Genomic DNA, 26,021 nt, shown 5'->3' with positions numbered 1-26,021 from the left:
TAATCACAACTCTTACTTTCAATACCTAGAACGTCCGACTTACTTCCTGTGAATAGCCATTCATCTAACAAACAAGATAAGTGGAATAGACGATGGACCACACGTCGGTACACGAAGAGGTAAAGTAACTATTATGCAGGTACCTAGACCTACCTAAAGTTGTAATCGGATGGGGCGCCTGAAAGGACAACGGGCATTAATTTATCGCAGACAGTTGGTTCTCAGGCATTATCCAGCCCCTCCGAAGTGAGGAAGCGAATAGACATGTCCCAAATTTTATATTTGACTTATAATTCAGAAGACTCAATTACACACAAATTGAATAAATTTAATTCGGAGAATAATCGGCAAAACAATTTCGTGATTTGAAAGAGGCTAGAAAGCGGTACCTCGGGACAAGGCTAGCGTTGTGACGTCAGCTACCTGATCCTGCGCCGCTGTTGCTAAGGGTCTCAGTTTCAGTCTGTGTTTGCCTTCGAAACAAATATGCCGAGTCGCAAGTGGTGTTTCGTGCCCGTGTGTAAAAATACGTCTTGTATAACACCTAATAAAATATTTGTATCTGTTCCAAAAGATATTAAGAGGCGACAAAAATGGTTTGCGGCAGCAAGACGGAACATTTCGGAAGTATCGAAAAAGTCTACTATGTATTGTTGCGAAGACCATTTTGATGTAAGCTACAATTACATTTTATTGAATGTTGAACGTAAATTATAAGTGAACGTTTTTCAGTTAAAGGAGGATATGGAAAATTACATAGAATATACATTGAGCAAAGTAAGTGCGAGAATGAAGCCAAATATTGTGCCGCACATATTTTCGGATCACGTCGATAAGTTCACTACCTCGTTCACTGCAAAACGGGTTCGGGAAAGCGGTGAGAAACGATCGCGGAAGCTGAAAATGTCGGAATTTCTACAGCAAGCCGAAGCTCCACATCCAGAACCGTTAGTTCCTTCAGAAAATGGGAAAGAAAATGAGCCAATGGCAATAACTGCGTCAACATCTTGAATCTTGATATATCTATATGTGCAGTAGGTTCTTTGATATGTGATAAAGAGGGATGCAGCATGTTAGACAAAATTATTGACGATCCTCCTCGAGATCTTTTATAATTTTACATTGCTGTCTGTTGTCGGTCTGCCAGTGTGCACGATAACTACCGTCCGATCGCTTTGAAAATTGGAACACATGTTCTTACGGATATAAGAAAGGTCGCTTTTCTTTTTCAGCTGTGTAGATTAATGGGCCAAAAAGTTGCAAGTTTTCTGTAAATATAGTACCTATATAGTAAATATTCCTTGAACCTCAAGCAACTATGCAGATGAATTATAAATTTTTTTTTATTTGTTAAGATATATAAATGAAATTTTGTATGTAGGCACCTCGAATAAAAATAAAAGTACCTAATGCCGAATTAAAAAATTAAAACAATTTTTTGTGTTAAGATGTTTAAATGATATTTTTCCTACAATCGTTAAAGAATTAATTAATCTTTCCCACACGGAAATCGCGTGCGCAAAGTGATCAATTTCCGCACTAATGCGGGAATGTCAATAGTCAAAAACTCGAGGTACAAGTGACGATTATTTATTTTTACTACTATATACAGGCTGATTCAAATTTGAGGTCCACCATAGGGATTTCGGAAACTGTAAGAGGCAGGTAGAAAGTTTAAATTTGGCAAAGTTGGGTATTTTAATGCTTAATAAAATGCCGTTTTGGAAACAAAAAACACTTACTGTTTTCGGAGATATCCTGAAACAAACCAAATTTTGAAAATCGTTTTTATTTTTTACAGACGTTATTTAATTCAAAATAAATGACACATTATTATGGCCATTTGCTCTCTAGCTAGAAGATGCCAGTTATAAATTTTAAGTCTGACGTTTCATCTCCGGTTAACCATCATCAACTTTGTTTTTTCTTATGAAAGTCTTTTACTTTTTGTGTCATTTGATAGAGCGTTTTTTCTGATTTCAAAAATATAAATAGCAAATATGGCGCTATCAATTCGTAAATATGCATGAAACTACGAACGGCAGAAAATAATATATTTTAACAATATTTAAAAATTAGTGATGTTTACATTCTTGAAATCAGAAAAAAATGCTCTATTAAATGACACAAAAAGTAAAAATGACTTCCATAAGAAAAAAACAAAGTTGATGATGGTTAAAAAAAGTGACCATGATAATTTGTCATTTATTTCAAATATCGTTTTTAATAACTTCGGTAAAAAATAACGATTTTGCAAAATATCGTTTTTTACTTTCCGACGACTACATACGAAGTTATGTATAAAGGAAAGTATTGTAATCGTGATAAATTTTCGATATCCCAATATTGCGTTTTCTGGACGTTTTCAAGCACACAGACCCCAAAATAGTACTTTGTGTACCAAGGCGGGAAAGTGGCCGTTTTCCGGGGTGAAGGAAGATATGGCCAGGCGAGGCGAAGCCGAGGCTGGCCACTTCCTGAGGCCTGGAAAACAACTTTCGTGCCGTGGTGCACACAATATTTTTTATCCTATACACTTACATTAAATTGAATGTGTGTTTGCACGGACAAAATCACACCGGTTACATTTCAAAAGTCAAAACCGTGGCAGGATCCATGTCTTGTCAAATGTTAGGTGCTTTTAAGACTGGATTTATGCTTGGTGACGAAAGCGCAATGGGCACACTTTAAATCCTTGATGATCTTGTATGTTAAAAAAATGTGTTTTATAAATAGATTAATTCATTCCTTACAGTCACACTGGACACATTTTAAATTCGGGGTATATGTTAAAATGCTACTTATTCCGGATAAGTGGTACAGTGCAAAGTACATCTCGGTGTTAAATGTGTTGGCACAGATGCTCGTTATTCAAAGCAAATAGGAGATTATGACTTAAGTTTGAATTGGTCACGTGATATTGGGAAAGTATTCAAATCCGCGAAACATGGATAATTAGGTAGGCGGTAATTAAATGAATTCTTGTATTCAGTAAAATAAAGTGCACATAGGCTAAATTTAATTATTAAATCAGTGTTAACGATTTTATGTTTCTTATTTAATTAAAAAGAAATAACTTCCTTCAAGTTTTATTACAACCGCGCCTTCTAGCTTACATAAGGCGTATTTTTTCTCGCCTAGCCGACAAAATTGAATTTTCTCGCTCCATGCGTGCAATTGTCTTCTTTCGCGTCCTCACACAGGCGAGAAAATGTAAGTTTCTCCTTGTATAGGATAAAAAAGTCATTTTTAGCTTGACGTCTGTGTGTGGATGTGTGTGTATGTGGTTCGTTTTTTGTGAACACGATAACTAAAAAACCCCTGAACCGATTTGGACGAATTTGGGGTGCATATAGGGTGGTATGGGGAATTGAGAACGTCCTATTTTGGTTTTGATCCGTAACCATCTACATGGTTGTTGAGGATGTCAAAAGTTTAAAAGAGTCATAACGGCTTGAACAATTTTTTTTAAATTTTGTTCGCGTGCACTGGCCAAAATGGCTTAAAAAACTTTACAAAAAAGTTCATTACAATTTTTTTGCAAGTTCCTTTATTTTTGAGAAGCTTTGAATTGAAAAGTTAAACATTTATTTTATTTTTTTTGCATTTTTCTAAAAGTAAGCATCAGAGTGAAAAATGTTAATTACACAAAAAAAAAGATATGTCTTTATGAGATCTACAAAAAAGGCTTCTACACTTTTCTGTATGTTTATTACCAAATATAATTGCAATGACTATCAGGGGCGGACCGAGGTCTCAGGGGGCCCTGGGCTAATATTTGTAGGGGGGCCTCTACTTAATGAATTTCGGGTTATCGAAAAACATCTTCATTTCTATTTCTAGTATTTCTTCAGAAAATGATTATTAAAATTACAGGTCTAAGGCAAAAGCACTAAGTATAAATACAATGAAAAATATTGAAATTCAGTAGGGTTCAAATTTCAAACAGCACAGATTACACAGAAACAGTGAAGCTCCATCTGTACACAGCGGCAGGCGAAAAACCACTGCTCAATTTTTAGAACTAGACCTCCCTCGTGCTTTATAAAGTTCGAAAATCTAAGATAGTTTAGCATCTTATTGGGCTTACCCTCCCTGCCTATCTCTTACAATTTCCGAGATCCCCATGGTGGTCCTCGATATTTCAATCAGCCCCTACATTAATAGAACAGTTAGGTACTTAAATTATTGAATTTTCACAGTAGTGAAACCTTTATCTAAAGAAATAGAAGAGGCAGAAAAAGTAATCTCGTTCAACGCAGATGATGGATCCGCCGGCCGCCTTCACCGTAGACAGCGTATCACCCTTAACCTGAGGTCTCAAACTACCCTTCGGAAATGGTAAAACCAAGGATGGAATGGAAGGATTTCCGATTGCATTTCGAACCTTCGAGACACTGATCACGTAGGATGTTAATAACAGTCGTAATAAAATTTATTTACAATAGTTAATATAACTATACCTAAGGCACATTTTCTACTTAAGCGCAATTTCATTCTTCCATAATTTACTTTTTGTCACCCTCCTCTCGTTCAAATAAAGTATAACTAACACGTAACCTATACATACTAATCCCACAACAATCATTACTAGTGAAGAGATCTTGCTTATCGTTGGCGATATAAGGAACAGTTTGACATTTGCGACATGCTCTTCGTACAGGACAACCTGTTGCTGGGTCCAAAAAATTGGGATCATTAGCTCGGGAACGTTTTTGTATAACCTGAAAATGTAAGTAACAAAAAAGGCCATAGTCGCCAAGAGAGGTGTCACTTACTGAAAGTCTTCCAGTGGTTCTAGCCATACGTTGACTTGTAACCTGGCTGCTGTGCTGGTAACTATGCCGATATTCTGAAAACCGACCCTAGAGTTGATTTTAAATTTTTGTGTTCACTTACCGGTTCAAATGTGAAATAGAACTCGTGTTTATCCTTATCGGGTTTCATTCCATCAATTTTGTTTCTGTAGAACTCATCCGCGTAGTAAAAGTGTGGTAAAGACGAAAACAACGGAACGCCACTTCGACACGCGGAATTGTCCAGTACACCGGAAGGAAAACATCTACCGGTGCAAAAGCATTTATTTCGAGTAACTAACGTGCCTGTTTAAAATCGGGATTCACTCAATCATATTTCCAAACCTAAATAATACATACCGTTATCAAATACTGCATCTTTGGCGGAATACTTATAACTGGGAATACCTTCTACCGTCTGGTTTTCCTCGAAAGTAAACTCGAGTGGACGACAGAGATCTGCGCTGAAGAATGTGATGTGGTCGGGTTTCAAATTTTGGGGATAGAGTTCACCGGCAGAACCATTTATTTTTCCGCACTGGCCTTCGTAGAATAGCGTGAAGTTGTTGTAATTCCAGTTCTTTAATGCGCCAAAATCATCGCCGACGGTATTTCGTACGTTGTAAGTACCATCGAATCCGATCGTTTGGTTAGCCTAAAACTGAGTCTTTGGTAGTGTATGTGGAACGAAGAATAATTTTTCATTTGTTCGCGGTAAAACTCGCCTGGGCGTTCTGCAAACTATTATACGTATTATTGCCGAATATAATATGTACTGTTCATTACCTATACCACAGATGAAATAGTATAATGCTGTATGTGATTATACCATTGATTTTTGAATAAAATGTTTTTATTTAATAATTATACACAGCAATATCCACAGAGAAGAAATCGTACTTAAGTCGAAGAATATTATTATTAGTTACTCTTTGCTTAAGTCCTGATTTAGTACCACAGTTCGGATTTATTGCTTCTTCGTTTTAAGAGTTATATCATGTTCTGCTACCTGTTTTGATACCAAGCCAAGAGTGGTAGAAAAATAGGGTGATTAATTATCAGATGAATAAATTCTGACCATTTTTGTAGTCTGGTCAAAAACTGCAGTTGGAATTTTATTGTCGTATGTTCAAAAACTATTTTTGGATTTGTAAATCTGTTAATTCCACTCCGTCAAGTGTTATGGTTGTCGAGAGAAAGTATTTTGGGGCGAGCATCCATCAAGGGACACGTTTTGGGCTCTCGGTTTATCGGGAAAAAATGCTTGTTTTGGTTTCCCATATCACGCATAAACAGCAAAATTTAAACAAACATTGCAGAAATTCTTCATTTTGAAAAATGACATATTGACAGACATCAACATTCAACATCTCTACCAGACCCGAGACCAGACCTAAGAATTTCCTATTCCCATCGCGTGCCCTCTCTGGCAGCACTCCGTTCTCGAAGTTTTGGCACTAGCAATTCTGATCCTATCCACAGATACACAAACTGCAACTTTCAGGGATAAGTAGGTATAATTTTAATGTTAAACGTCAATGCCGAAGTAATGAAATCTGCGCTCGTGTTATACATTGACGTGTGAATAAAAGTAAGTGATAAATAATCATTACCTGTTATAAATCAATCTATTTAAAGACCGTTTTAATTTAGTTTCTCGTTAATAGTGTTAGTTTCTGTGAACTTTATTAATATTAATTGTACATATAAATAAATCACGTAATTAAATTTACGATACGATAAAAATTGATCCCAATTAGACAAGGGAAGCGGGAAAATTCTGCACGTTATTTTCTTTTGATTGGATAATAGTATATTAAAGTACAAGTGTCATTTGACGAAGATTGTCGCACGAGGTAGTTTGCCGCATAAGCCGCGTAGCGGCGAATGCGGCAAAAGCCGAGTGCGACAAGTAGACAAATGACACGTGTGCTTTATACTATTTTTTCTATTTCGACTTTATTTTAAATAATAAATTATACAAATTATAAATACAATATTGCCTTTAGGCGTTGTTAGGTAATTTTAAACTATCATTCAGTGTAGGTTGGTAATAGACACAGTTAATTTATTTTCACGTTGGCTAACCTGATTCCTGTATTTTCAAACTTCAAACTTTTAATTATTTGGTCATAATTCCATTTTGCGGCAGTTATGATGAATACGGATGACAAACACGTCTCTTGTACCCCACCAGAGATCCAAGAGATTGCCAATGAAGCGACGTTAAATTTACTGCCTGTAAAATCGAAAGTAACGTACGAGGAGTACAACATTTTTGAAAACTGGCTAGCCGAGAAGGGAGTTCAAAAAGTAAGCAAGAATGTACTGGCGGCATATTTTACTACGCTAAGTAAAAATAAAAAAAGTTCTACCCTTTGGAGTATATATTCAAAATTAATCGGAATTAATACAATCGGTCAAGTTCCTCGTACGTTATGTACACTTTACAGGTTATGTTTAGTTTTGATTTGACGGATACCGTTGACGGCAGAAAAGCGAGGGGTACCAATCCAACAAAATAAAAAAAATAATACGTTTCTATTTCTTTCAGCATCATTTCTGTCTAGAAACGCACGCAAACTGGGCCAATCAAGTACGGTTTCTGTATTGTTTCCACATCGAAATAGAAAAAAGCTTTATATAACACCCCCCAAATCTCTTGTCAAATCGTGTATATCAACTTCAGCTTTAGCACAGACGTTTACTGTTCAAAGGTAGTAATTACATACATTTAAAAAAGAAATCCACAATATCAAGTTAATTACTTTTGGACTTTCTGTGCGTCCGTCCGTGCGTACTAACGCACAAGATAACTCCCTAACGGGTTCGAATTTTTCAATTCTGTCCTCAGTAAGTATTTGGTTATCAACACCCTGATCATCACCCAAGGAGGAACTAATTACATTTTCCGTGACCCAGGACTTTGTGTCTGTCCGCTCGTCTGTGTACAATGTAATATTCTGTGTACATGACAACTCACGAACGATTTCGAATTTCTCAATTCTGTTATCAGTTATAGATGGACAATGGTCAAGGAACTAACTGCTTAATATTTGATGATTTGGATTTTATGTCCGTCCATTCCGGGTGACCTGAACTTCAGAAGTGAGTATTGGCATAGGGAATATGGTAGCCCCCAACAAGATCTTACTGATGGTGGGGTCAAAACTTCAAACGCGAATTGCGGGTGAACGGGGCGCCGGAAGTGGGTACCGACAAAGGGAAGATGACAACCTCAGACGAGATTTTACTGATGGCGGGGACAACATCTAAAACGCGAATTACGTGTACGGGACGTTGGAAGCGGGTACCCACAAAGTGAATGTGGAAGCCTTCAACAAGATCTGACTGATGGTGGAGTCAACACTGGCTACTAGAATACTGATCTGCCACACAAAAATGTGCTGAAGTCCCTTCGATTTCACATGAAGGTAATTTTATCATTATTTTGAAATTTGGCAACAATATCCAATGGGGTCATCCCGCCTTCATTTTTTATTTCTGATCCACAAAGTACATTAAAAATAAAAAGATCCGTGTGTCCTCAATTTTTAATTGCGAGTAAAATAAACCCAAAATAAATTATTGAAAAGCTGTGTTTTTAGTCCGAATTTGAAACGCTTCAGACTAAATACGCCACAAACCTACAACCAATCACGTAGAAGTGAGCTGGCAACCTTACGCGAGGGTCTGACGTTTGTCACATTTGACGTTTTGAGAGGGATGTTTAACTGCATCTAGCACGAAAGTGACAAGTGCGTGTGACAGATGACGCAAGTTATAAATGCCATTCTCCTGCAATATTGCCAAGTCGTTATGTCATCTGAATGGTTCTAGGAGCTGATTGGTCGGGCTTATTACGTCACAGAGCCCGCCACAATCATATCGTTTTGAATAAACCTTTAAAACCGCACTAGTTCATTATTTTTTTGCTAATCAGCCTCTATTTTTAAATAAACTTTTACTGTCCAAAAAAATGTTTTATGGTTTCAGGTGCAGGCTTATTAAATTAGAACTGCGGAATTCAACTATACTGTAAACCCCCATTCACAAAAATTCAAGTTTCACACAACGCATTTTTAGCGCATTTTTTAAGAACTAAAAAAAATGTGCTATTGTTTGCGTTTTGTCCGTCCCTCCGTCCGTCCGTCGGGCCATTTTGAACTACTTCTAGGGGAATCGTTCTAGAGTCCTGGAATTTTTTGCAGTACGTAGACTATACCTTGAAGGTATGCCAAACGGCCATTAAATTTCGCTATCTAAAAGCCCCCCTCCCCCCCACGAATTACTTCCTGAGATGCTGTTTTTGCAAGTAAAACATGCATAACTTTTACATACGACAATCAATTGAGTAGGGTAGTAGGGCCGGCTTTGGACCAGCCACCTGGTGGTGACCTTGGAAAGTAGGTCAAGGTGAGGTTCAAAGGTCGCCTGCCACGTGGCGGTGACCTTAGAAAGTAGATCAAGGATAATGGCCACTGCCCCCCCCCCACCCCACCCCAAGATGTAAATCCTGTTCTCTTTTTTTTTGGGGTGTCATATTTCATACTCAAGGTTAACTTTTTTGTGTCATATTTCATTTCGAAGGGCAAGTGTCATATTTCATTTTCTAAATCACTTTTTGTGGTGTAGTATTTCATTTCAAGGTCAATTTTTTATTGGTGTAGTATTTCATTTTCAAGGTTAATTTTTTGGTTTCATATTTCCTTTCCAAGAGTCTCTCACCTGTCCCCCTCCAATTGATTACCATGCTGAGGTTTAAGATTCATTATAAAATGTTCCTTTGTGAAGCTTTGAATTCATTATGTAAAGTTTCATCATCACTACTAAATATGAGCCACGTACACGTAGGACGCATATCTCGAGGTGGAATGATTGGACGGATTTCATCTCGAGAAGAAGAGATTAGACAGTTTTTTATCTCGAGAAGATAGGAAGAGGAGACTGGAAACGTTAGTTCAACGTATTAAAGTTAGACTTGGAAGTATTTGTTACCAATCGAAAATTGGCTACACTGATGATTAACGATGAAGTGACGCAAATCAACGTGAATTTGCCGATAGATAGTGAAATTCAAGAAAGAATGGGAAAACTAGCGATGAAATAAAGTGCGTATGGTGCTGGGGAACTAATAGTAATAATAACAATGTTCATTTTCTTATCTTAAGAAAATTAATTTGAAATTTGTTCGCTATATTGAATGGTTGAAATATATATATCGTAAGAAATGATCTCTTATAAATTCCATGGGAAAGAACCTGAAGATCGGAAGATGGGTTGCACATCCAAGAACCACGTGTGAAATGCTGCTCGCCAGGTACAAAAGAGGCTCTTTTTTGGCATCGAATAGTGACAGGTGATGAAAAGTGGATTTATTTCGAGAATGCTAAGCGAAAAAGATCATATGGCTACCCGGCCCAAACGACCGTAACGTCAAATCGCTTCGGAAAGAAGATAATGCTCAAAGCCTTCTGGGATCGGCTCGGTATCATTTGGTATGAGCTACTAAAACCTGGTTAAACAGTTACGGGAGACCGTTATCTTGACAACTATTGAACTACTTGTAGAAGAACATACACGCCATTATAGTTGTTTCACAATTTTGTCTGCCTTTTGGGATTTATTGGTGTTGTATATACGTTTAGGTAAGTTTTTCTCTTGTTATTTTGCATTTGACAATTCGCTGGCACATTTGCGGATATATTTTATTAGTTCTAAGGACGTTACGCATTACCTTTTGATTTCGAATAACTATTTTTTAGTCTTCTTACTTCTGGTTTACGCTTTTCTTTATTATTTCATCCTTGATTGTAGCCTTCTACATCGATATCCTTGAGTGGAAACCGCAAAATTTTGTATTTTCTTAACATTGCACAAGAAAAATTCATTTGGGGAGTTCCATCGCCATTTCAACAAGATTAACAGGGACGAACGTACGCTACAGATGAGTTTCTACCTTACAGGCCGATCCCAGTGAAATTGATCACGTGATATCAACATTACTACCTATTTCGACGTTTTTATAAGTAATGTAAGGATAATCCGGGTCATTCAAAATTTTGCCTTTGCTAGTGTAGTCATTCGAATTATTGATTCTTATTGAGTATTAATTACAGTTTAATATCCGATTGCCTTGTCAGATGTTAGTACATTTTGTGTGCCGCGCAATTCAATTTAAATATTGACATTGCAGATCTATATATTACTGTGTCCTATTTGAGGGTAAGATTTTCCAGAACTACTAACGTATTTGACCAATTTATTGTTTGTTTGTGTATTTTGGTATGCTCTTAAAGAGATGAGTATGTCGGTAGGTAGCAGCTCTTTTTGTTATTTCGAGTTTTAAGTTGGTACTAGTACTTAGCTACACTTGAAATTAACCGACAACGTATCTTTTCTCCCAAGGAAAAGTGTAATCAACTTTTAGAGCGTTAATTTAGGTACCCGTAATTCTTATTCTTGCAGTTACGGGAACGTTAGTCGGCGAATGAAGTACAAAGTATAGCATTTGTACAATCGTCTAAAGTTAATAAAGGTACTTACTGCATACAAATATCCAAATTTATCAGGCGCATTTTCTCCAGTTACAAAATTCAACGCGTTTGCTGCCGCCATAATACTCGTTTCGTAGCCCGACATAAGCTCCCTAGCAGTCTTCCGGACATAAATGTTGGAAAACATCAAAGCCAGCTTGACTGGGTTTTTAACGAAGAAAAACGAATCCTTGGTCCTTTGTGCCATTGACTGTAAATGAGCAACATGAAAAGGCACGTAGATAAATATCATATACTTACCAACGCAACCATATCGATTGTGGTTATAACATCCGACAGATTACTAGGTGAGTTATCGTCGTAGTAATAACTTAACAAATGTTTGTAGGTGACAGTATCATTATCGTTCCACGTAATATTCACTTTCTCACGTACGTGAAATAACTTGTACGGTCCCACTTCCTCAAAGTTTGGTTTAATGTCTGGATTATAAATATCGTCCGGATTAGTCCAGTTAAAGAAGTACATGTCCATAGGTATCGGTCGCGTTTTTCGCCATTCTTCGAACGCTTTACTATTTGCACTTAATGTTAAGGAATTATTTAGAATTAACGTGACTAGACTCGAAAAGCAAAATAAGAGCACCAACCCGACTACTATCAAAGTTACACCGAAAGTTAGTAAAATTTTGTTCCACATGTTAATTGCGCGCATACTTCAGTCTTTGTGGCTCTCGATGTGGTGCTATTAATCTAAAACAAAATTAATTAATTATTTTCAATAACACATGGATACGTGGTTGGGTGGAAGTGATATTAGGATTCTATAGGATAGCTAACCTCGTGTACTACACGACCAGATTTTTTAATAATTCTGGGCACTTGTGTACATTTTTTAAGTACCTACTTGAATTCCCATGGGAACTTAATTTACATTATTTGGCAAATAAAATAGTTTTTCTACAAAACGTCAAGTACATACTGTGACCTTATCTCTGAACGTGAGACAAGTTAAATTGAAGTATGGTTTCGTACCAATAAACAAATGCCCGAACACTAAGTTTTTTCAACCTTGGCATTGAGAAACTAAACAGTCCATGGCTCTTTATCATTTCCAAGGAGACTATAAATTAGGCGCTAATAACTGAATCATTTTCTGTTCTCCAAGTTATTGGTGGGACATAACTTTGAGAACTGAGCCAATTTCTACAACTGCGAAAAGTTTCCCATAGGTACATAATATTCAGAGTAGTGTTTGATATATTATGCAAAGTAGATTATAACACAAACATATTAATATGAATGATGTCGGACCTGTGCAAACGGGTCAAAGATGACAATTCTCGCGATATGGTATACGCAGTGTACAGATAGAATGGACGGAGCATGACAATGCTATTCGATATTAAAGCTCCTGAAACGAAATTATGTCATATTTTACGGGCTTTATTGTTGTATACGAAAAGCCGTTCAATATTGGTTCTTGCATCTACTACCCCCGAGAGGCAGAAAAAAGGTTTTATGATCCCAAGTTTTGAGATGTTCATATCCCTTCAAATACGTTGAATATTATTTCATCATCGGATGCAGCCAGACAAGTAGTTTTTATTAACGAGCTCCTAGCGAGTTTATAATTTTGTTGTGTCTGTCCGTCCGTCCGTCCGTCCGTTAGCACGATAACTCATAAACGAATGGACCGATTACGATGAAATTTTGCAGGTGGATTCTTTATCAAATTTGTAGATTGGAGTTCGTGAATTGGCAATGTAGCCCAAAAAATAAAGTAGGCCCTTTTGACATCTCCGTTAGTTATGAACCGAATTGCATGAAATTCAATATGCGCAGCCATATAAAACACAATTCCAACAGTTGAACCTAATCGATCAGCATTCACAGTGCCCTTTGCACATCTCGACCATTTACAGACCGAATTGCAAACTTTCTTATTTATGAAGGTATTTAAACGAAATTTGATACATATCCACCTGGAATAAAAGCCAATTTAACGCCAGTTTCAAAATTTGGCTTTGCGCATGCGAAGTGCCAACTTCCTTATTTATGGAGGCAATTAAATAAAATTTGATAGGTACATAGGCACTTGGAATAAAACCAAATTTTACGCCAGTTTCAAAATTTCGTTTTACGCATGCGCAGTGCCAACTTTCTGATTTATAGGGGGATTTAAATGAAATTTGGTACATAGCCACTTGGAATAAAAGAAAATTTAACATCAGTTTCAAAATTTGGTTTTGCGCATGCGCAGCTTATTTATGGAGGCATTCAAATGAAATTTCATACATATACACTTTAAATAAAAGCAAAACTAACATCAGGTTTAAAATTTGGTGTTGCACATGCTATAGCCATACCCAGGAACTCGATTGCTATATTTGTTTAATTTATTTTGCTTTTGTGTTGAAGTTATATTCATTTACTTTTATATCGGGTAAAGTATTTTATTTAGTTCATCTGTTTACTAGTATGTACCTGTATCAATTGTGTATTTTTCATCTAACATGTGATAATATGTAATCCACAAGATGCTAATTGTTAACTAATGTCCATATGCTTGTGGAAGGCCGCGATGCCTTAGGTTTATACCACGTTTAATTCAGTTACACATTGCGCATGTGTGAAACTTTGGCTTCCGTGATGTAGAGCAGGGCATTTTTGATTTAGGTTAGGGTGACTCGTAACATTCACGAATGTGTGTGCCTTGTTGTATCTAACTGATATCTTCCTACCTTGAGACAGAGCGCAGTCGTAGAATAGAAATGCATTTTAGAGCTAAGGCACTAAAAGATCCGGAGCCCTCGAACAGTCAACTTCAGTGGCGTAGAATCCGTAACCTAGGACCACCATACTTATGGGCGGCGACCCATTTTGTAACCTTCTTCAGTTGAGTATCTTCACGTGATCAATGTCAGCGGAGTGTTACGAGGCACCGGTAGTAGTTACGGAGGTCTGAGCTTTATACCAATGCCATTATGTGGAAACTGAGATTAATTGAGGGCTCCACAAGCACACTGTGTATTATCATAACTGTCCATTGTTTCGTCACAACATAAATATTAGAGCATACATGTTTTTACAAACTTCACATTACTATATTCGATATACAAATACATAAATAATTAGTAAGGTGACTTATATCGTTAAATGCATGAATGTGTTGCCCCTAACGATCTTAAATGTTGATAAACTTAAAAATGCGTTACCTCTTCTAGCCGCGATTAAAGAAATCCCATAATATGTTGTGACGAATATTCTGCATAAATTTTTCTTTTGTTTTGAAATTTAAGGGGGAAGTGTGTTTTGATACTGGGATTCCAACGTTGTCACTTTGCCTTAAAATCTGTTACGTTAGACCGGAACCTGGGGGTAGGTTAAGATCAGAATCAGAACAGTTCGTAGACTAATATTGCGTTCAAACATTCATCTAGAAGCATGGAACTTTTGTCTTTGCAATTGGAAAAGTAGCAACACACATTCGATGTTTCAAAAACAAGGCTGGCTCTCAATTCTGCTACCACTTCCTCCATGATTCTGATAAAACAGTACGCTTTTCCCATTTAGTGATGAAGCGCAATACAGGGTGTCCAACAATTTGATATATTCATATCCTGTAAAACTAATGCAAATAAATTTCTCAAAATTTAGACATAGGGGTTATTCCCGGGGTTATTTCCAATTTCATACGACTTTCAGTGGATTATTTAGACCACAAAAGTGACCACATGATTAGACTGAATCGTTTTTGAATGGTAACGTCACTTTATTAAGAATTAGAGTATCGCTACTCCAGTCTATTTCCATTATTATGAAATCGCTTTCGTAGAGCTCAAGGAAAGATTTGGGTACGTCAATATTAATCCTATATTGATAGGGAATTCTGCTTGGAGCTACGTTCCTAAGTGTAGACCTTGCCCTATATGTGACAATATTGTTAAAAAAAATTATACAGGAAGCAGATCCGATCACCTCCATACAAGGAGGTAGAGTAGTACGGGTTATCTCACTAAGGCCAAAAAGTTATAAAGGCACTTACCGGTCAGGGAGCAGTCGCTGAACTCAGATCGTCTGTTCCTCAAACCTGACCGGTCCGTGAGATATATACATATGGGTCACTAACGTGCTTCAGGCATAGATGGTAGCCATTATGACTTGTCCATAGGAGAACCTCCGTAGAGGTTAACGCAAAAAACGTACATACGTATGCAGGCGGCTCTGAGGACCCTGTCAATCTCACCAGGTACGGCGCTTGACTAAAGGTTGTTGTAAATCACCATATGCTTAGGAGTCGCGATGGATTTGTTGACCAAATCATTACTTTATTTTTGCATTATTTTATGGGTGCTAAATTATGAATAAAGCTAAAAATGCGATAACAGAAGAATTTTTGGGTCATTGAATTAAATGAGATCTTCATTTTCCACATTGTGGTAGTTTATGAGAATCCAGTGTGAAATCCACTAAACGACATTCAGTGCTAATAGCGGAAAACGCTCCATTACCCTTTTGAGCAATTGTATACATTACTAGTGTAGCTCGAATGCGTTCTCAATTTTCGGCACATTTCTCGGACCCCTTCATCGCTATGCGATTTTTGATTTGAGGAAAGTCAGAATTAACTGATCCCGAAGACCCGGCGATTGAAACTAGGAAGGGTATTCGAAATTTTTCAAAAAATGGATGGAGTCACTAGGGGGACACTATTTAAGACCGACATAGGACTCTGTAAAGGGGGATTTTGCGGAAATTTGTCCACTTCCCATTTGCAGACCAATAGAAATGTAACTGCATGTATGTGGTTCGTGTTATCAGTTTTTACATTTCCTTTATTTGTGTGGTTTATGAAATGTTTTTGCTTATTTTATGTTTTTTCGTGTTTTTTGTAAAAATATTGCTATGTAAACATTATCGACGTGTACGTTGTTGAGGTTTGATCCAGCTGCCTGAAGTTAATGACTGGTCAAAATTTTCGTATCCATTTATTTAATTAGTGTGCTTGGGTTTTACGTGTAAACACAAAGCGAGTACTGTGTTTCTATTTGTTTCCAAGTGGTTTGTTTTTTTTTCGTTGTAAAAGATTATTTCCTAAAATTGTTAAATGTAGGGCAATTTATCGCATATTTTCGTTATCAATTTCTCTTTGTTAAATCAGTTATGTGACAGTTCTGATTTAATTTATTGGTACTTTGATTATTTTTATAAAACATGCGTGTTTTCATAGAAAATTGATCAGACATAAGATAATTCTGCGTACAATTTTGATACTTATGTGACTATAGGAGCGTCAAGAAACGGAGTGTTGATTGATTGTCATGTTTGCTACATCCCGTTAATTGGATGAAGTTCCTTTCGAATTTTGGAAGTAGGGAAGACAAGTTAAATACTGGAGTTGGCGTAGGACCTTTTGCCAATTTCGAGGCAGCGTTGCTGTTCGTTGACAGCCTAGAAGACGCGAGCCCTGCGTTAAGTTTCGTTTTATTCGTCATGATTAATTTTGTTGATCCGTAGGTACCCAAAGTTCATTTCAGGTGTTAGTAAAATTTGTATAAAGCAATCCTTTTGGAATTTAAGGAATTTAATCGTATAATGCTCGGGTTTGAAGTATTAGCTTTGTGTCACAATTCTTCGCATGCAGATGTTTCAGCGCTAATAAAACCTCGATCCGTCGCACAACGAGTACTTTCCAACATGCCTTTGGTATACTCGTTTAGATAATTTGTTGAGCTTTCCGTTTATAAGAACATACCTACTCATAATCGGGCAATCTAAAAAAACATTTGTTTAGCTTCAGTGGAATTGGAATGACTTATTGACTCGAATCAATCATGGTCGTGAAAGTCTGCATTAACTTCTTTAATTCGGCCTTTTGGTTCATCTACGCGGCTTCAAACAATGGTGAAAACACCTTGTCTGTTAATTCACTCTGCCTTATAGATAATATCGGTGCAGTGTGGGAGTGCGCCGGTTGCTATATTCCAGTAGCGCACCATTTAGGCAGACTTTGGGGTTTCGGTTGGGGTTTAATATCTTTATTCATAGATTTATGATACCTATTACATTCTAATAATTATGATTATACGCGGTAATTATCATATTACGATTATACCTACTTAATGCAATTGGATAGTCAAGCAAGGCAATTCTAATTTGTACCTACTTAATGTAGATGAGTCAATTATTCCATTTTTATTATTAAGAAATTATGAGTCTACGTGCTAATTATTCCTTGTAATTTCACTGCATTTAACATGTGATAAAAAATGTGTGACATGGACAACACATTGGAATCACTGGAAGACACCTCTACGGATTCAAAAGAAATCAACGCGACGACGCATATTGCGATTAATATTTAACTTTTACGAAAGTTGCACGCCCATGTAATACAAAACATTGTAAGTTCATTATTCATTGTCTAAGAGGTCCTTGCAAACCTTTATTATTGTTATGGAGGTTTTCAAACGGAAACTGCTTTTACACATTCCTCCTCAGCACGGACATCTGAAAATGAGGTTTAGTTCATAAACTAATTTGTATGTTGTATCAATTTTTGAAGTTTATCAAAAGTTAAGCAAATAAGGGCGGAGATTTGATTAAAATTTCATAATGACGATTTAATCGTACTTCCTAGCTTTATTCTGCCATAGCAATGGCTTAATTGTGCGGTTTATTTGTTTACATGTTTAAAATTAGCTTTTGCGGCCGATTGATTGATAACGAAAGCGAATAGTCAATTCACACCGATATTTAACACCTACACGTTTTATACCACTAACGATCAAATAATTAACGGAGGACATGCAGTTTCACACCAAAACACACCGACAGCGTGCGGAATTCACGTGGGTTTAACAATAAATTAAGACGAATTAAACGCCATGGGCAACGTAAATGATCTAATTCGACGATGTATCAATAAGTTCACGTGGAAATCATCGAGTGGTAAAATTATTGGGGAAAAATAGATATTCAAAATATGAATCACATCGCACCTACCCCGAATGCATACATACCTTTAAATTAATTTTAGAGTTCGTCGTCGAGGGTACAATTTGAGAGGAGCACACGATAAACTCGCCAGGTCAACACTTAACCAACTGTTTTAACTCTGATATTAGTTCATGTACATAATATGAAATGACCTTTAAAATCGAAAAAGCATCTTGCGATAATTTTAATATTTAAATAAGATGTACAAATGAAAATTTTAATACAAATGTCGCCTTCTCGCAGATTCTTAAAATCGCTTTTGGTCAATGACATAATCTCACAATTTCCATTCAATTAACTTTGAAGATGTGGTGCTGAATTAATTGTCGCACTCGCATTTTCTGGCACATTGTGAACATTGATCGTTAACACAGTTATGCCGATCTCAAGCTATTAATAATTGTCGTTCAATCATTGATAAGAGTAACACCTACCTACCAAGCGACTAATGTGCCGTTCACACTGTCTAAGATAGGCGAGTGTTAGACGATTGGTTAAATGATAGCAGAGCTACCAAGTTTATGGACTTATTCAGAAATTCAGACGTAACTGCTTGTTTTGATCGAGCCTATTGGGTGCAGAACTGTAATGAAGAAATATTCAGTGTTATTGATAAGATTTACAAATGAAACGCGACTAAAAAGTAGTTGACTGGAGTTATGATAACCTTTGCCATTGATATGGATAATTGTGTAAAACCAGTTCTTGTAATTTTAACTTTTTTTACTGCATCGTGTATATTCAATAACATTTTTTTTAAATTAAAGCATTGTACACTTCTTAAATTAAATTCAATTCACGGTTACCTTTTTGGTTGCCAGAACTAGCCATTTTCAATGTTAAAAACTCATTGAACCAAAATTCCTTGCTATTGCACCCTTGCGAGTTTGTCTAAAATCCGGATCCCTAGGGGATTTTTAAAATGAACAATGCAGCAGGCAAAGTGAGAAATAGCGCTTGCGTTCGCACTTCGCCGGCCCCTTTTTGGGGATATCGCGTATGCCCGTACATGTGCGAAAGCTCCACCATTTCTCAGAGATACGCGTACAACGTACACCGACGGTATTGCGTGCAGTTTAAACTTTGAATGCAATTGTAATCTGTGCTCTGCAAAGTATGTAGCATATGGTAGTATTTTAGTGAACGATATTTGGGCTCTTTCCGCGAAAATAAAGCGATAGATTCCAAATGTGAAAAATATATCAGATGGGGGAAGTTTACGTTTGGTACCGCTGTCATACGTGCGATTGGTGACAAATGGCCGTGCATTCTCATTTTACCTGAATGTTTAGGCATTTCGCGAAATCCCTAAAGAGGGGCAGGCAAAATGCGAAATCGAGCTCCATTTCTCACTTTGCCCGCTGGATTGGTCATTTCTCAAAATACCTAGGGAATTGGCGAAATGCCGCCGAATGTTGGACTTTGCCCGCAACATATGTACCTCCTCCATTGTATCGTATAAATGCACTCGTTTAACTTTTCATCCAATCTTCTTTGATATAATTCCCTTTCTGTTTCATCTTGCAGCAGATAAAGCTTTAGCTTTGCGTCTTTATCGACTTTTTCTCCTTTTGTCGCCGTATCATCGTTGTCTTTTATTGTTTTCTTGCTCCTCCACCTGAACTCTGCTTTTTGTTCTCATTTAGATTCTGTTCCTGAAACTGCCCTACTGCTTCATCCTTCATTTTTCTTCCTGTTCCATTTAGATCGCCGCGGCAATGATTATTTCTTCTGTTGCTTTAATTTTTTCTATGTCTTACATTAGAGTGTCCCTGTCCATAAATCCATTTTTTTGCACCTTGGCTGTCCTATGTGGGCCCTTTTATTCCCCTAGTATCGTTACATCTCTTCAATGTATAAACCTCAGTTTTATTATTCTTTCATTTATTGCGGTTGTATTTGCTTTTAACATTGATTGATAAATATCAATCAACGCATTTAGTGACGATTCCTATTCCTGCTCTCGTCCTTTTTGCTCTTTGTTTACTCCGCTCCTCCTTCTAAATTTTCCGTTCCATTCCAAATCCTTCTTGAATGTGCGCAATTTCCACTTCACATTCACTTCCTGATAATTTTTTGCTACTATTTGGATTGATGATATACTCACTAATTGCGAGTTCTGGTTCCCGAATTCTAACCGCAAATCTTCATACATACGCCAGGATATTTCTCGCAACGCAGCCAAAAATGTAGACCGCGAATCAATTTTTTCACACATCGATATTTGTGGCTGTGATGCACAGTTTCAAGAATAAAGACCTTATTATTATATTGTATGTGATCGCCCCTTTTGTTTTTACTTGAAATAGTGATGCCAAGTATAGATACAGTGACTCAATTTAAAACAGTGCCTACAACTGGGTGTCTCGTTTTTGATTGGTCCGTAGTTCCGGTCGCCATATTGGGGCTAAAATGCTATACTTTGGTATAGGAGTTTACACTTTTCTTTGTATTCTTGCGCAACGCTGTGAATAAAGGTGCTGCTTTAGCACGGACACGGTGCGGTCATGTGTGTCCAGGCCTTTATTGAGCAACAATAAACCATGGCATGTGCAGGTGTTCGATGCATCTTATCATAAATGTAAGAGGTCGCAATGCTCTTAGAGAATTTTATTATCAGACCTCGTATGTTTACAAATTAATTATTGCGTATGAAGCATTTAATTCATCCTTCATTTGGTATTCAATCAATGAGTTTATGCTTTATAGTAAAATTCCTTTGGGTTGACATTGACCCACTGCATGCCATTGCCTTGCACAAACTGAATACAATACATCATGAGACACGAGATAAATATATTGAAACAAGAAGTTAGATGTCGTATATATCCAAAGTGCCCACCTAATTTAAACTTATATCGTATAGTCTTTCAATTATGATATTAATGGTGTAATTGCCATTCAGATATTTGAATAAAAAGTTCCGATCGTAATAAATAGGTACAATTGAAATTAAGAGATGTTCGTGGAAACAAAACCGACATTGAATATACATTGGTTGTGAGTACCTACTGTACATTTTTAATACAGGGTCATGTTGTAACGTAAATTCAATTACGTTCACCAAAGTGTACCCTTTGCGTCCAGAGTAATAAATTTCGCGAAAGAAGACTGTCGTGCAGAGCATATTTTAAATAACTTCCATTAGGCGGCACTGAACCCAGCATCGGTGTGTCATACTGGGGCTCCACTCCAGTGTAAAATTTTTAGGGGCCCCAATTCAAATATGCTCTGCTGTTGTAGTCTCACTTTCATCACATGCGTTGCTTCCTGTTGCTCGGGCCCGTTCTGTCCCGCGTATGGAGCCAACCCAAGGATGCTCTTTATATAATATAAGGATTGCTCGATCCCTATACTTCTAATGTTGCCCGCATTTGAGTCATATGTGACGTCACCAACGGACCTGGCTGTCAAAATTGACAGTTATAATTTGCTAAGTTGTGATCGTTTTTTCATTAGCGTTTAACTGTGTGTGTTCGCTAAATTGCAACAAAAATGCTTGGACGCCGACGTGCAGTATTGGACTGTAATAACAATTTGGGGTAGTATTCGCATTTTACATTCAACTGGCGCTCATTTTAGCCATTGTCAAAAAGAAAGTCAAGAAATCGTTATTTTAAGATGGACAAGTTTAAATAAACTAATTTATGCGATTCCCATGGATCATGAAGAGCAAAAAAACCAAAAACGCAGGATGAAATGGGTTTACGACATTTATTTGAGTATGCGAAAAACCGAAGGAGAATTTGTAGACTTGTATACGATGAATGACAAGTGTTTCTCATTTAAATACCTACCTATAATATCCATTTGAACGTATTAGAGCCCCTTCTTACTAGGCGTTTTTTGAAGCGGCTGGTAGCGTGACCCTGGCACACGGTGCGATTTGCAGAGCTACAAGTAGCACGAAGCGATTTTCAGGAGCGCCTTCACGCAACAAAAGCCCACGTCTCAAGAAGGGGCGTCGTTTTTTTTTAAAATGGTGTCTGGTTTGAGGAGAATTGACAAGTTAGGGAATGCAATCCCGCAGCAAAATCTCAATCCCGGTGTTTGCGGGATTGTTAGATGTTAATCCCGCGGGATCCCGGTATTTGCGGGATCCCGCAAAACTTTCAATAAATTGGCAAATAAGCAATTCTGTGGGGTTAACTTCTGTATTAAAATAAAATAAATCGGCCTAACTTAGAACTCAAAAAATCCTCAGCTGTAAAGTACAAAAAGGTGAACTCCTAAAGTGCCTCTAAAATCGTAGTACCTACATTTTTAACGAAAAAAGTTTAACAATTATTTAAAAATATCTTCTCCGATATGCGTTTCATTAACAAAGTAACCAGTGTCGTCCCCTTGATCGACAAATTCGTCAGTCCCGCAAATCCCGCGGGATCCCGCTCCATTTATGTGCGGGATTAATCCCGCAAAAATGCTGCGGGATCCCGGTATTTCGGGATCCCGCGATCCCGGTATTGCATTCCCTACTTGGAATCAACCGATTTATGTCCACTACCACGATTACTATATAAGTCGTACTCTCTTCACGACTGTAAACGGTACTTCCCAGCTCTTAGTAATTTCGGGGATAGCGCGCGTCTCCTCAGGAGGCGATACAACCAAACCAGATCTCCAAATTGATAACTACAAGCTTGGGCTTTCACGTCGTACTGAACTTTCATTCTATCGCTAGCTAACTGCATCTTGTTTGCAATTCAGCCAGTAGAATCGTTCCTGCATTTTAACTAGGGCATCCCGATATACCATTGTGGATTTGTCGTAGTACCAGGAGAACATTATAATTGGGGAGGTCTTTGCCCACCACCCATAAACATATTTCAAAGCCAAATTTCTCTTTAAATCTTTACAAATTTTATATCAGGAGAATATAATGTGCGAGGAGGTGTTTCTGCTCCTAATAGATGAACTATCAGTTAGAAAATTCTTGTAAAATTTGTCTGGCTATCAGAACATGATGGTTGGAGAAATAGTTTAAAAAAATGAATTCAAAAATTTTGGCACCCACCACTGTTAGTTTTGTTTTATGGGGCGTAAATAATGTTGAAGGTTTTCCGACACGGTAACACGCGACATACAATTGGCGATGTGAAAAACATGGATTTTCGAGATTGATCTCACAAACACTTTAACGACTGTCCTTGTGATTTTTTTTATCGACGTGCTATTTTGGTGGGTGGTATTAACGAATTGAAACTTTTAAATGGTATCACTTTCGGTTTGGCCGGAATTTTTGGAGGGTTAAGGGGTTAAGCAGGGTTAAATCTGTTGATTGAACCCTGATTTCTAGGTATATTATGAATTATAATATTACTAAGTATTTATATTATCAGTTTTTCAATTATTTCATATCGATTGGTTATATAGGTTATAGGATATCTGTTGAGCTGAGTCTCTAACAGGAAAAAATATGCAGGGTAGCACAACGAAAACGTAACAGACTGAATAACTCGTACGGAAATAGTTTTTGGAAAAAAACGCAAAAACAGGTCGATTTTGGTTTAAAGGGGGCCACCAATTTAATAATTTGTATGTACGTTGGGTCGAGTAACACATCATTGGAAAACGATTGTATTTCAGTGAACCAGTGAACGTTTTCCAAGAGTAAAGCTTTATCGTGTACAATGTACAGACAGACAGATATACCTACGAAGGAAAATTGAGAACATAAGTCCTCCTTTTACTGGGGTCGTTCAGTAAAAACATTTTCGAGAACATTTTATTGTAAAAACCTACATGTAGGCTATACAAGTCGATAGACGGTCTAAATTGATATCGCGTTGAGATAGACGGACGAAAAACAGGAAGAAAACGTTCGCCTATCGTGAGTTGCGCCAACAATTGACCCAATTCAGTTTTAGTCACGAATAAACACCAATATTATCGATTTTTTGATAACTTATTGTTATGAATTCTTTCTTTATAATTGTTCTGTTAAACCATAACCCGCTAATAATTGAAAATGCTACGATGGCTGAAGAAATCTTCGTTTCGGTCCCCTTCCTTCAAACACCGTTAATTTTAGATATAAGGGGTGTCATTACAAACTGACCGTGTATTTCAGTGTACAATCCATTTAACACAAAAAAGAGGACGATTAAAAATAAAGTTGTGAGAAGTGAGTTTTGATGTTTTCTTGGGCACCCTGTATTTAACGGTTTTTACCTATTTGTATGTACATAAGCATATAAGAATGATGGGTTATTTTGTTGGCATTACGAAAGACAAATGGAATAGCGAAGAGGTGAATCTGCTAAAAATGTCCAAGGAACTTAAAGAATTCAAAAACTGTTCGGTTAAATTGTCGTGCACTTTATAGTACGTAGATTTAAAAAATGATTAAATATGAGGATGTTTCTAAAGTAGGTAACGATCTCATTGAGTGACATATCCAATATTCAAAAACCATACACTCATTATTTTCTGTATGGAAGATTCAAGTAAACCATGAGCCGCTAAACTGGAAAGAGTAGTGGGAATTTGGGTTGGGTTTTTTATGGTTAAGCAATTAAGAATCGTCATACGAATACAGTTAAAACAGGAGTTAAAATGATAGGCACGCTATACTCCTTTTTAAGATAGAATGGAATAAAATGGGAAAGATTCTGTTGCATAATTAAAATTGAAGGATGTCTGAAAAAGTTTAGTTTTAAATTGAATGTAACGTGTTGTAATTGTGTGTTATATTAATTGTATGTGTGAATATCTAAAAGAATTACCTGTAATTAGGTGCGACAGTCTTGGCAAATATGGGTATATTTTGTAGGTTAATGAACGGAACAGTGGTACCTATACTGGATCGATGCACATAGGCCATGAGTGCAATTTTTAAATTGCATTTCGATCGTTTATGCCAATGCCTCGCATTGCAAATGTAACAGCAATGACAGTTCTTTAAACATTTGACTACATGGTTTTACTATACAGTGCTGGTATCATCTTTAAGCAACAATCCGATAGCATGTCATCTTGGGGGATTTACGATAATTCAACCGGTTTAACCGTGTTGGTAAATTTTGCTGTAGTTGCAATTATTGCGACAATTCTATGGTGATTTCTACTCATCTGATTAAAACGGTTGAATTATCCTAAATTTCCTAGGTTTTTGAAACTCTAACATATTTGCTAACAATATGTTCCGAAAGTGTTTAGTCCTTCTTTTTAGGTTTTAGTCCTAGGCGAAAATTCCTTTTTGTAAAATATCTTATCTCAAAGATGTCCAGCTTGAGAATAGGTAGTAGATAGATAGTAGATACTGTCTGTAACACTGAATTCATAGAATGAATATGCATCATTATCATATCACCATTGGTAGTGTTTTTATGCACTGTTATCACTAAGTACACTTTTAATAATTTGAGAATTGAATTTCCTCAACAAAGCTTTAGAATTAATTCATATAGTCATTATCGTCATTTGCATTTTAAACAATTAACATTAATATTTAATTACCTATTCAGTTTATGTATATTGCCTATGCCCTCCAAACACGTTTATATGGAAAAATATAAAATAAAATCGCATATTCCTACCTTCTACAATAATCCACGTATATTACGCATTTTCACCTAACACTTACTAGCTTACGCAGATTTTTAGATAACTAATGAATAATGATTCACATTCTCCCACGATCACTATAAACGCACTCGCAAATTTTACGCATTAACCAGCTTAACATCTAACAATTCACCAGTTGATATCACTATTGTTACGTTTAT

At 36.8% G+C, this 26,021-nt stretch overlaps 1 protein-coding gene and 1 long non-coding RNA gene across 9 annotated transcripts; one reads left to right on the top strand and one right to left on the bottom strand.

Annotated features, from left to right (window-relative positions):
• The first annotated feature begins 3 nt into the window (after window positions 1-3).
• LOC116177266 lies at window positions 4-4,715 on the top strand. The gene is made up of 2 exons (XR_004146638.1): window positions 4-119; window positions 4,203-4,715. It is a non-coding gene; the product is annotated as an uncharacterized LOC116177266 (long non-coding RNA).
• On the bottom strand, window positions 4,414-26,021 carry LOC116177265 (protein peste-like). Of its 8 annotated transcripts, none has more exons than XM_031496195.1 (7): window positions 25,880-26,021; window positions 11,594-12,045; window positions 11,343-11,543; window positions 5,157-5,451; window positions 4,900-5,102; window positions 4,779-4,852; window positions 4,414-4,724 (listed from the first exon to the last, which is right to left on the bottom strand). In XM_031496195.1, exons 2-7 carry the CDS (start codon window positions 12,005-12,007, stop codon window positions 4,478-4,480), a joined length of 1,434 nt encoding a protein of 477 aa, XP_031352055.1. In that variant the 5' UTR covers window positions 12,008-12,045; window positions 25,880-26,021; the 3' UTR covers window positions 4,414-4,477. The 8 variants fall into 8 exon arrangements, with proteins under 8 accessions (XP_031352055.1, XP_031352050.1, XP_031352049.1 ...); XM_031496190.1 differs by having other exon boundaries at window positions 25,833-25,985; XM_031496189.1 differs by lacking the exon at window positions 25,880-26,021 and adding an exon at window positions 18,318-18,684.

The sequence above is a fragment of the Photinus pyralis genome, unplaced genomic scaffold, assembly GCF_008802855.1.
Source record: "Photinus pyralis isolate 1611_PpyrPB1 unplaced genomic scaffold, Ppyr1.3 Ppyr1.4_LG7, whole genome shotgun sequence".
Taxonomy (NCBI): Eukaryota; Metazoa; Arthropoda; class Insecta; order Coleoptera; family Lampyridae; genus Photinus; species Photinus pyralis.
Note: the sequence above shows the minus strand (reverse complement) of the source record. Positions and strands in the feature narration are given on the sequence as shown.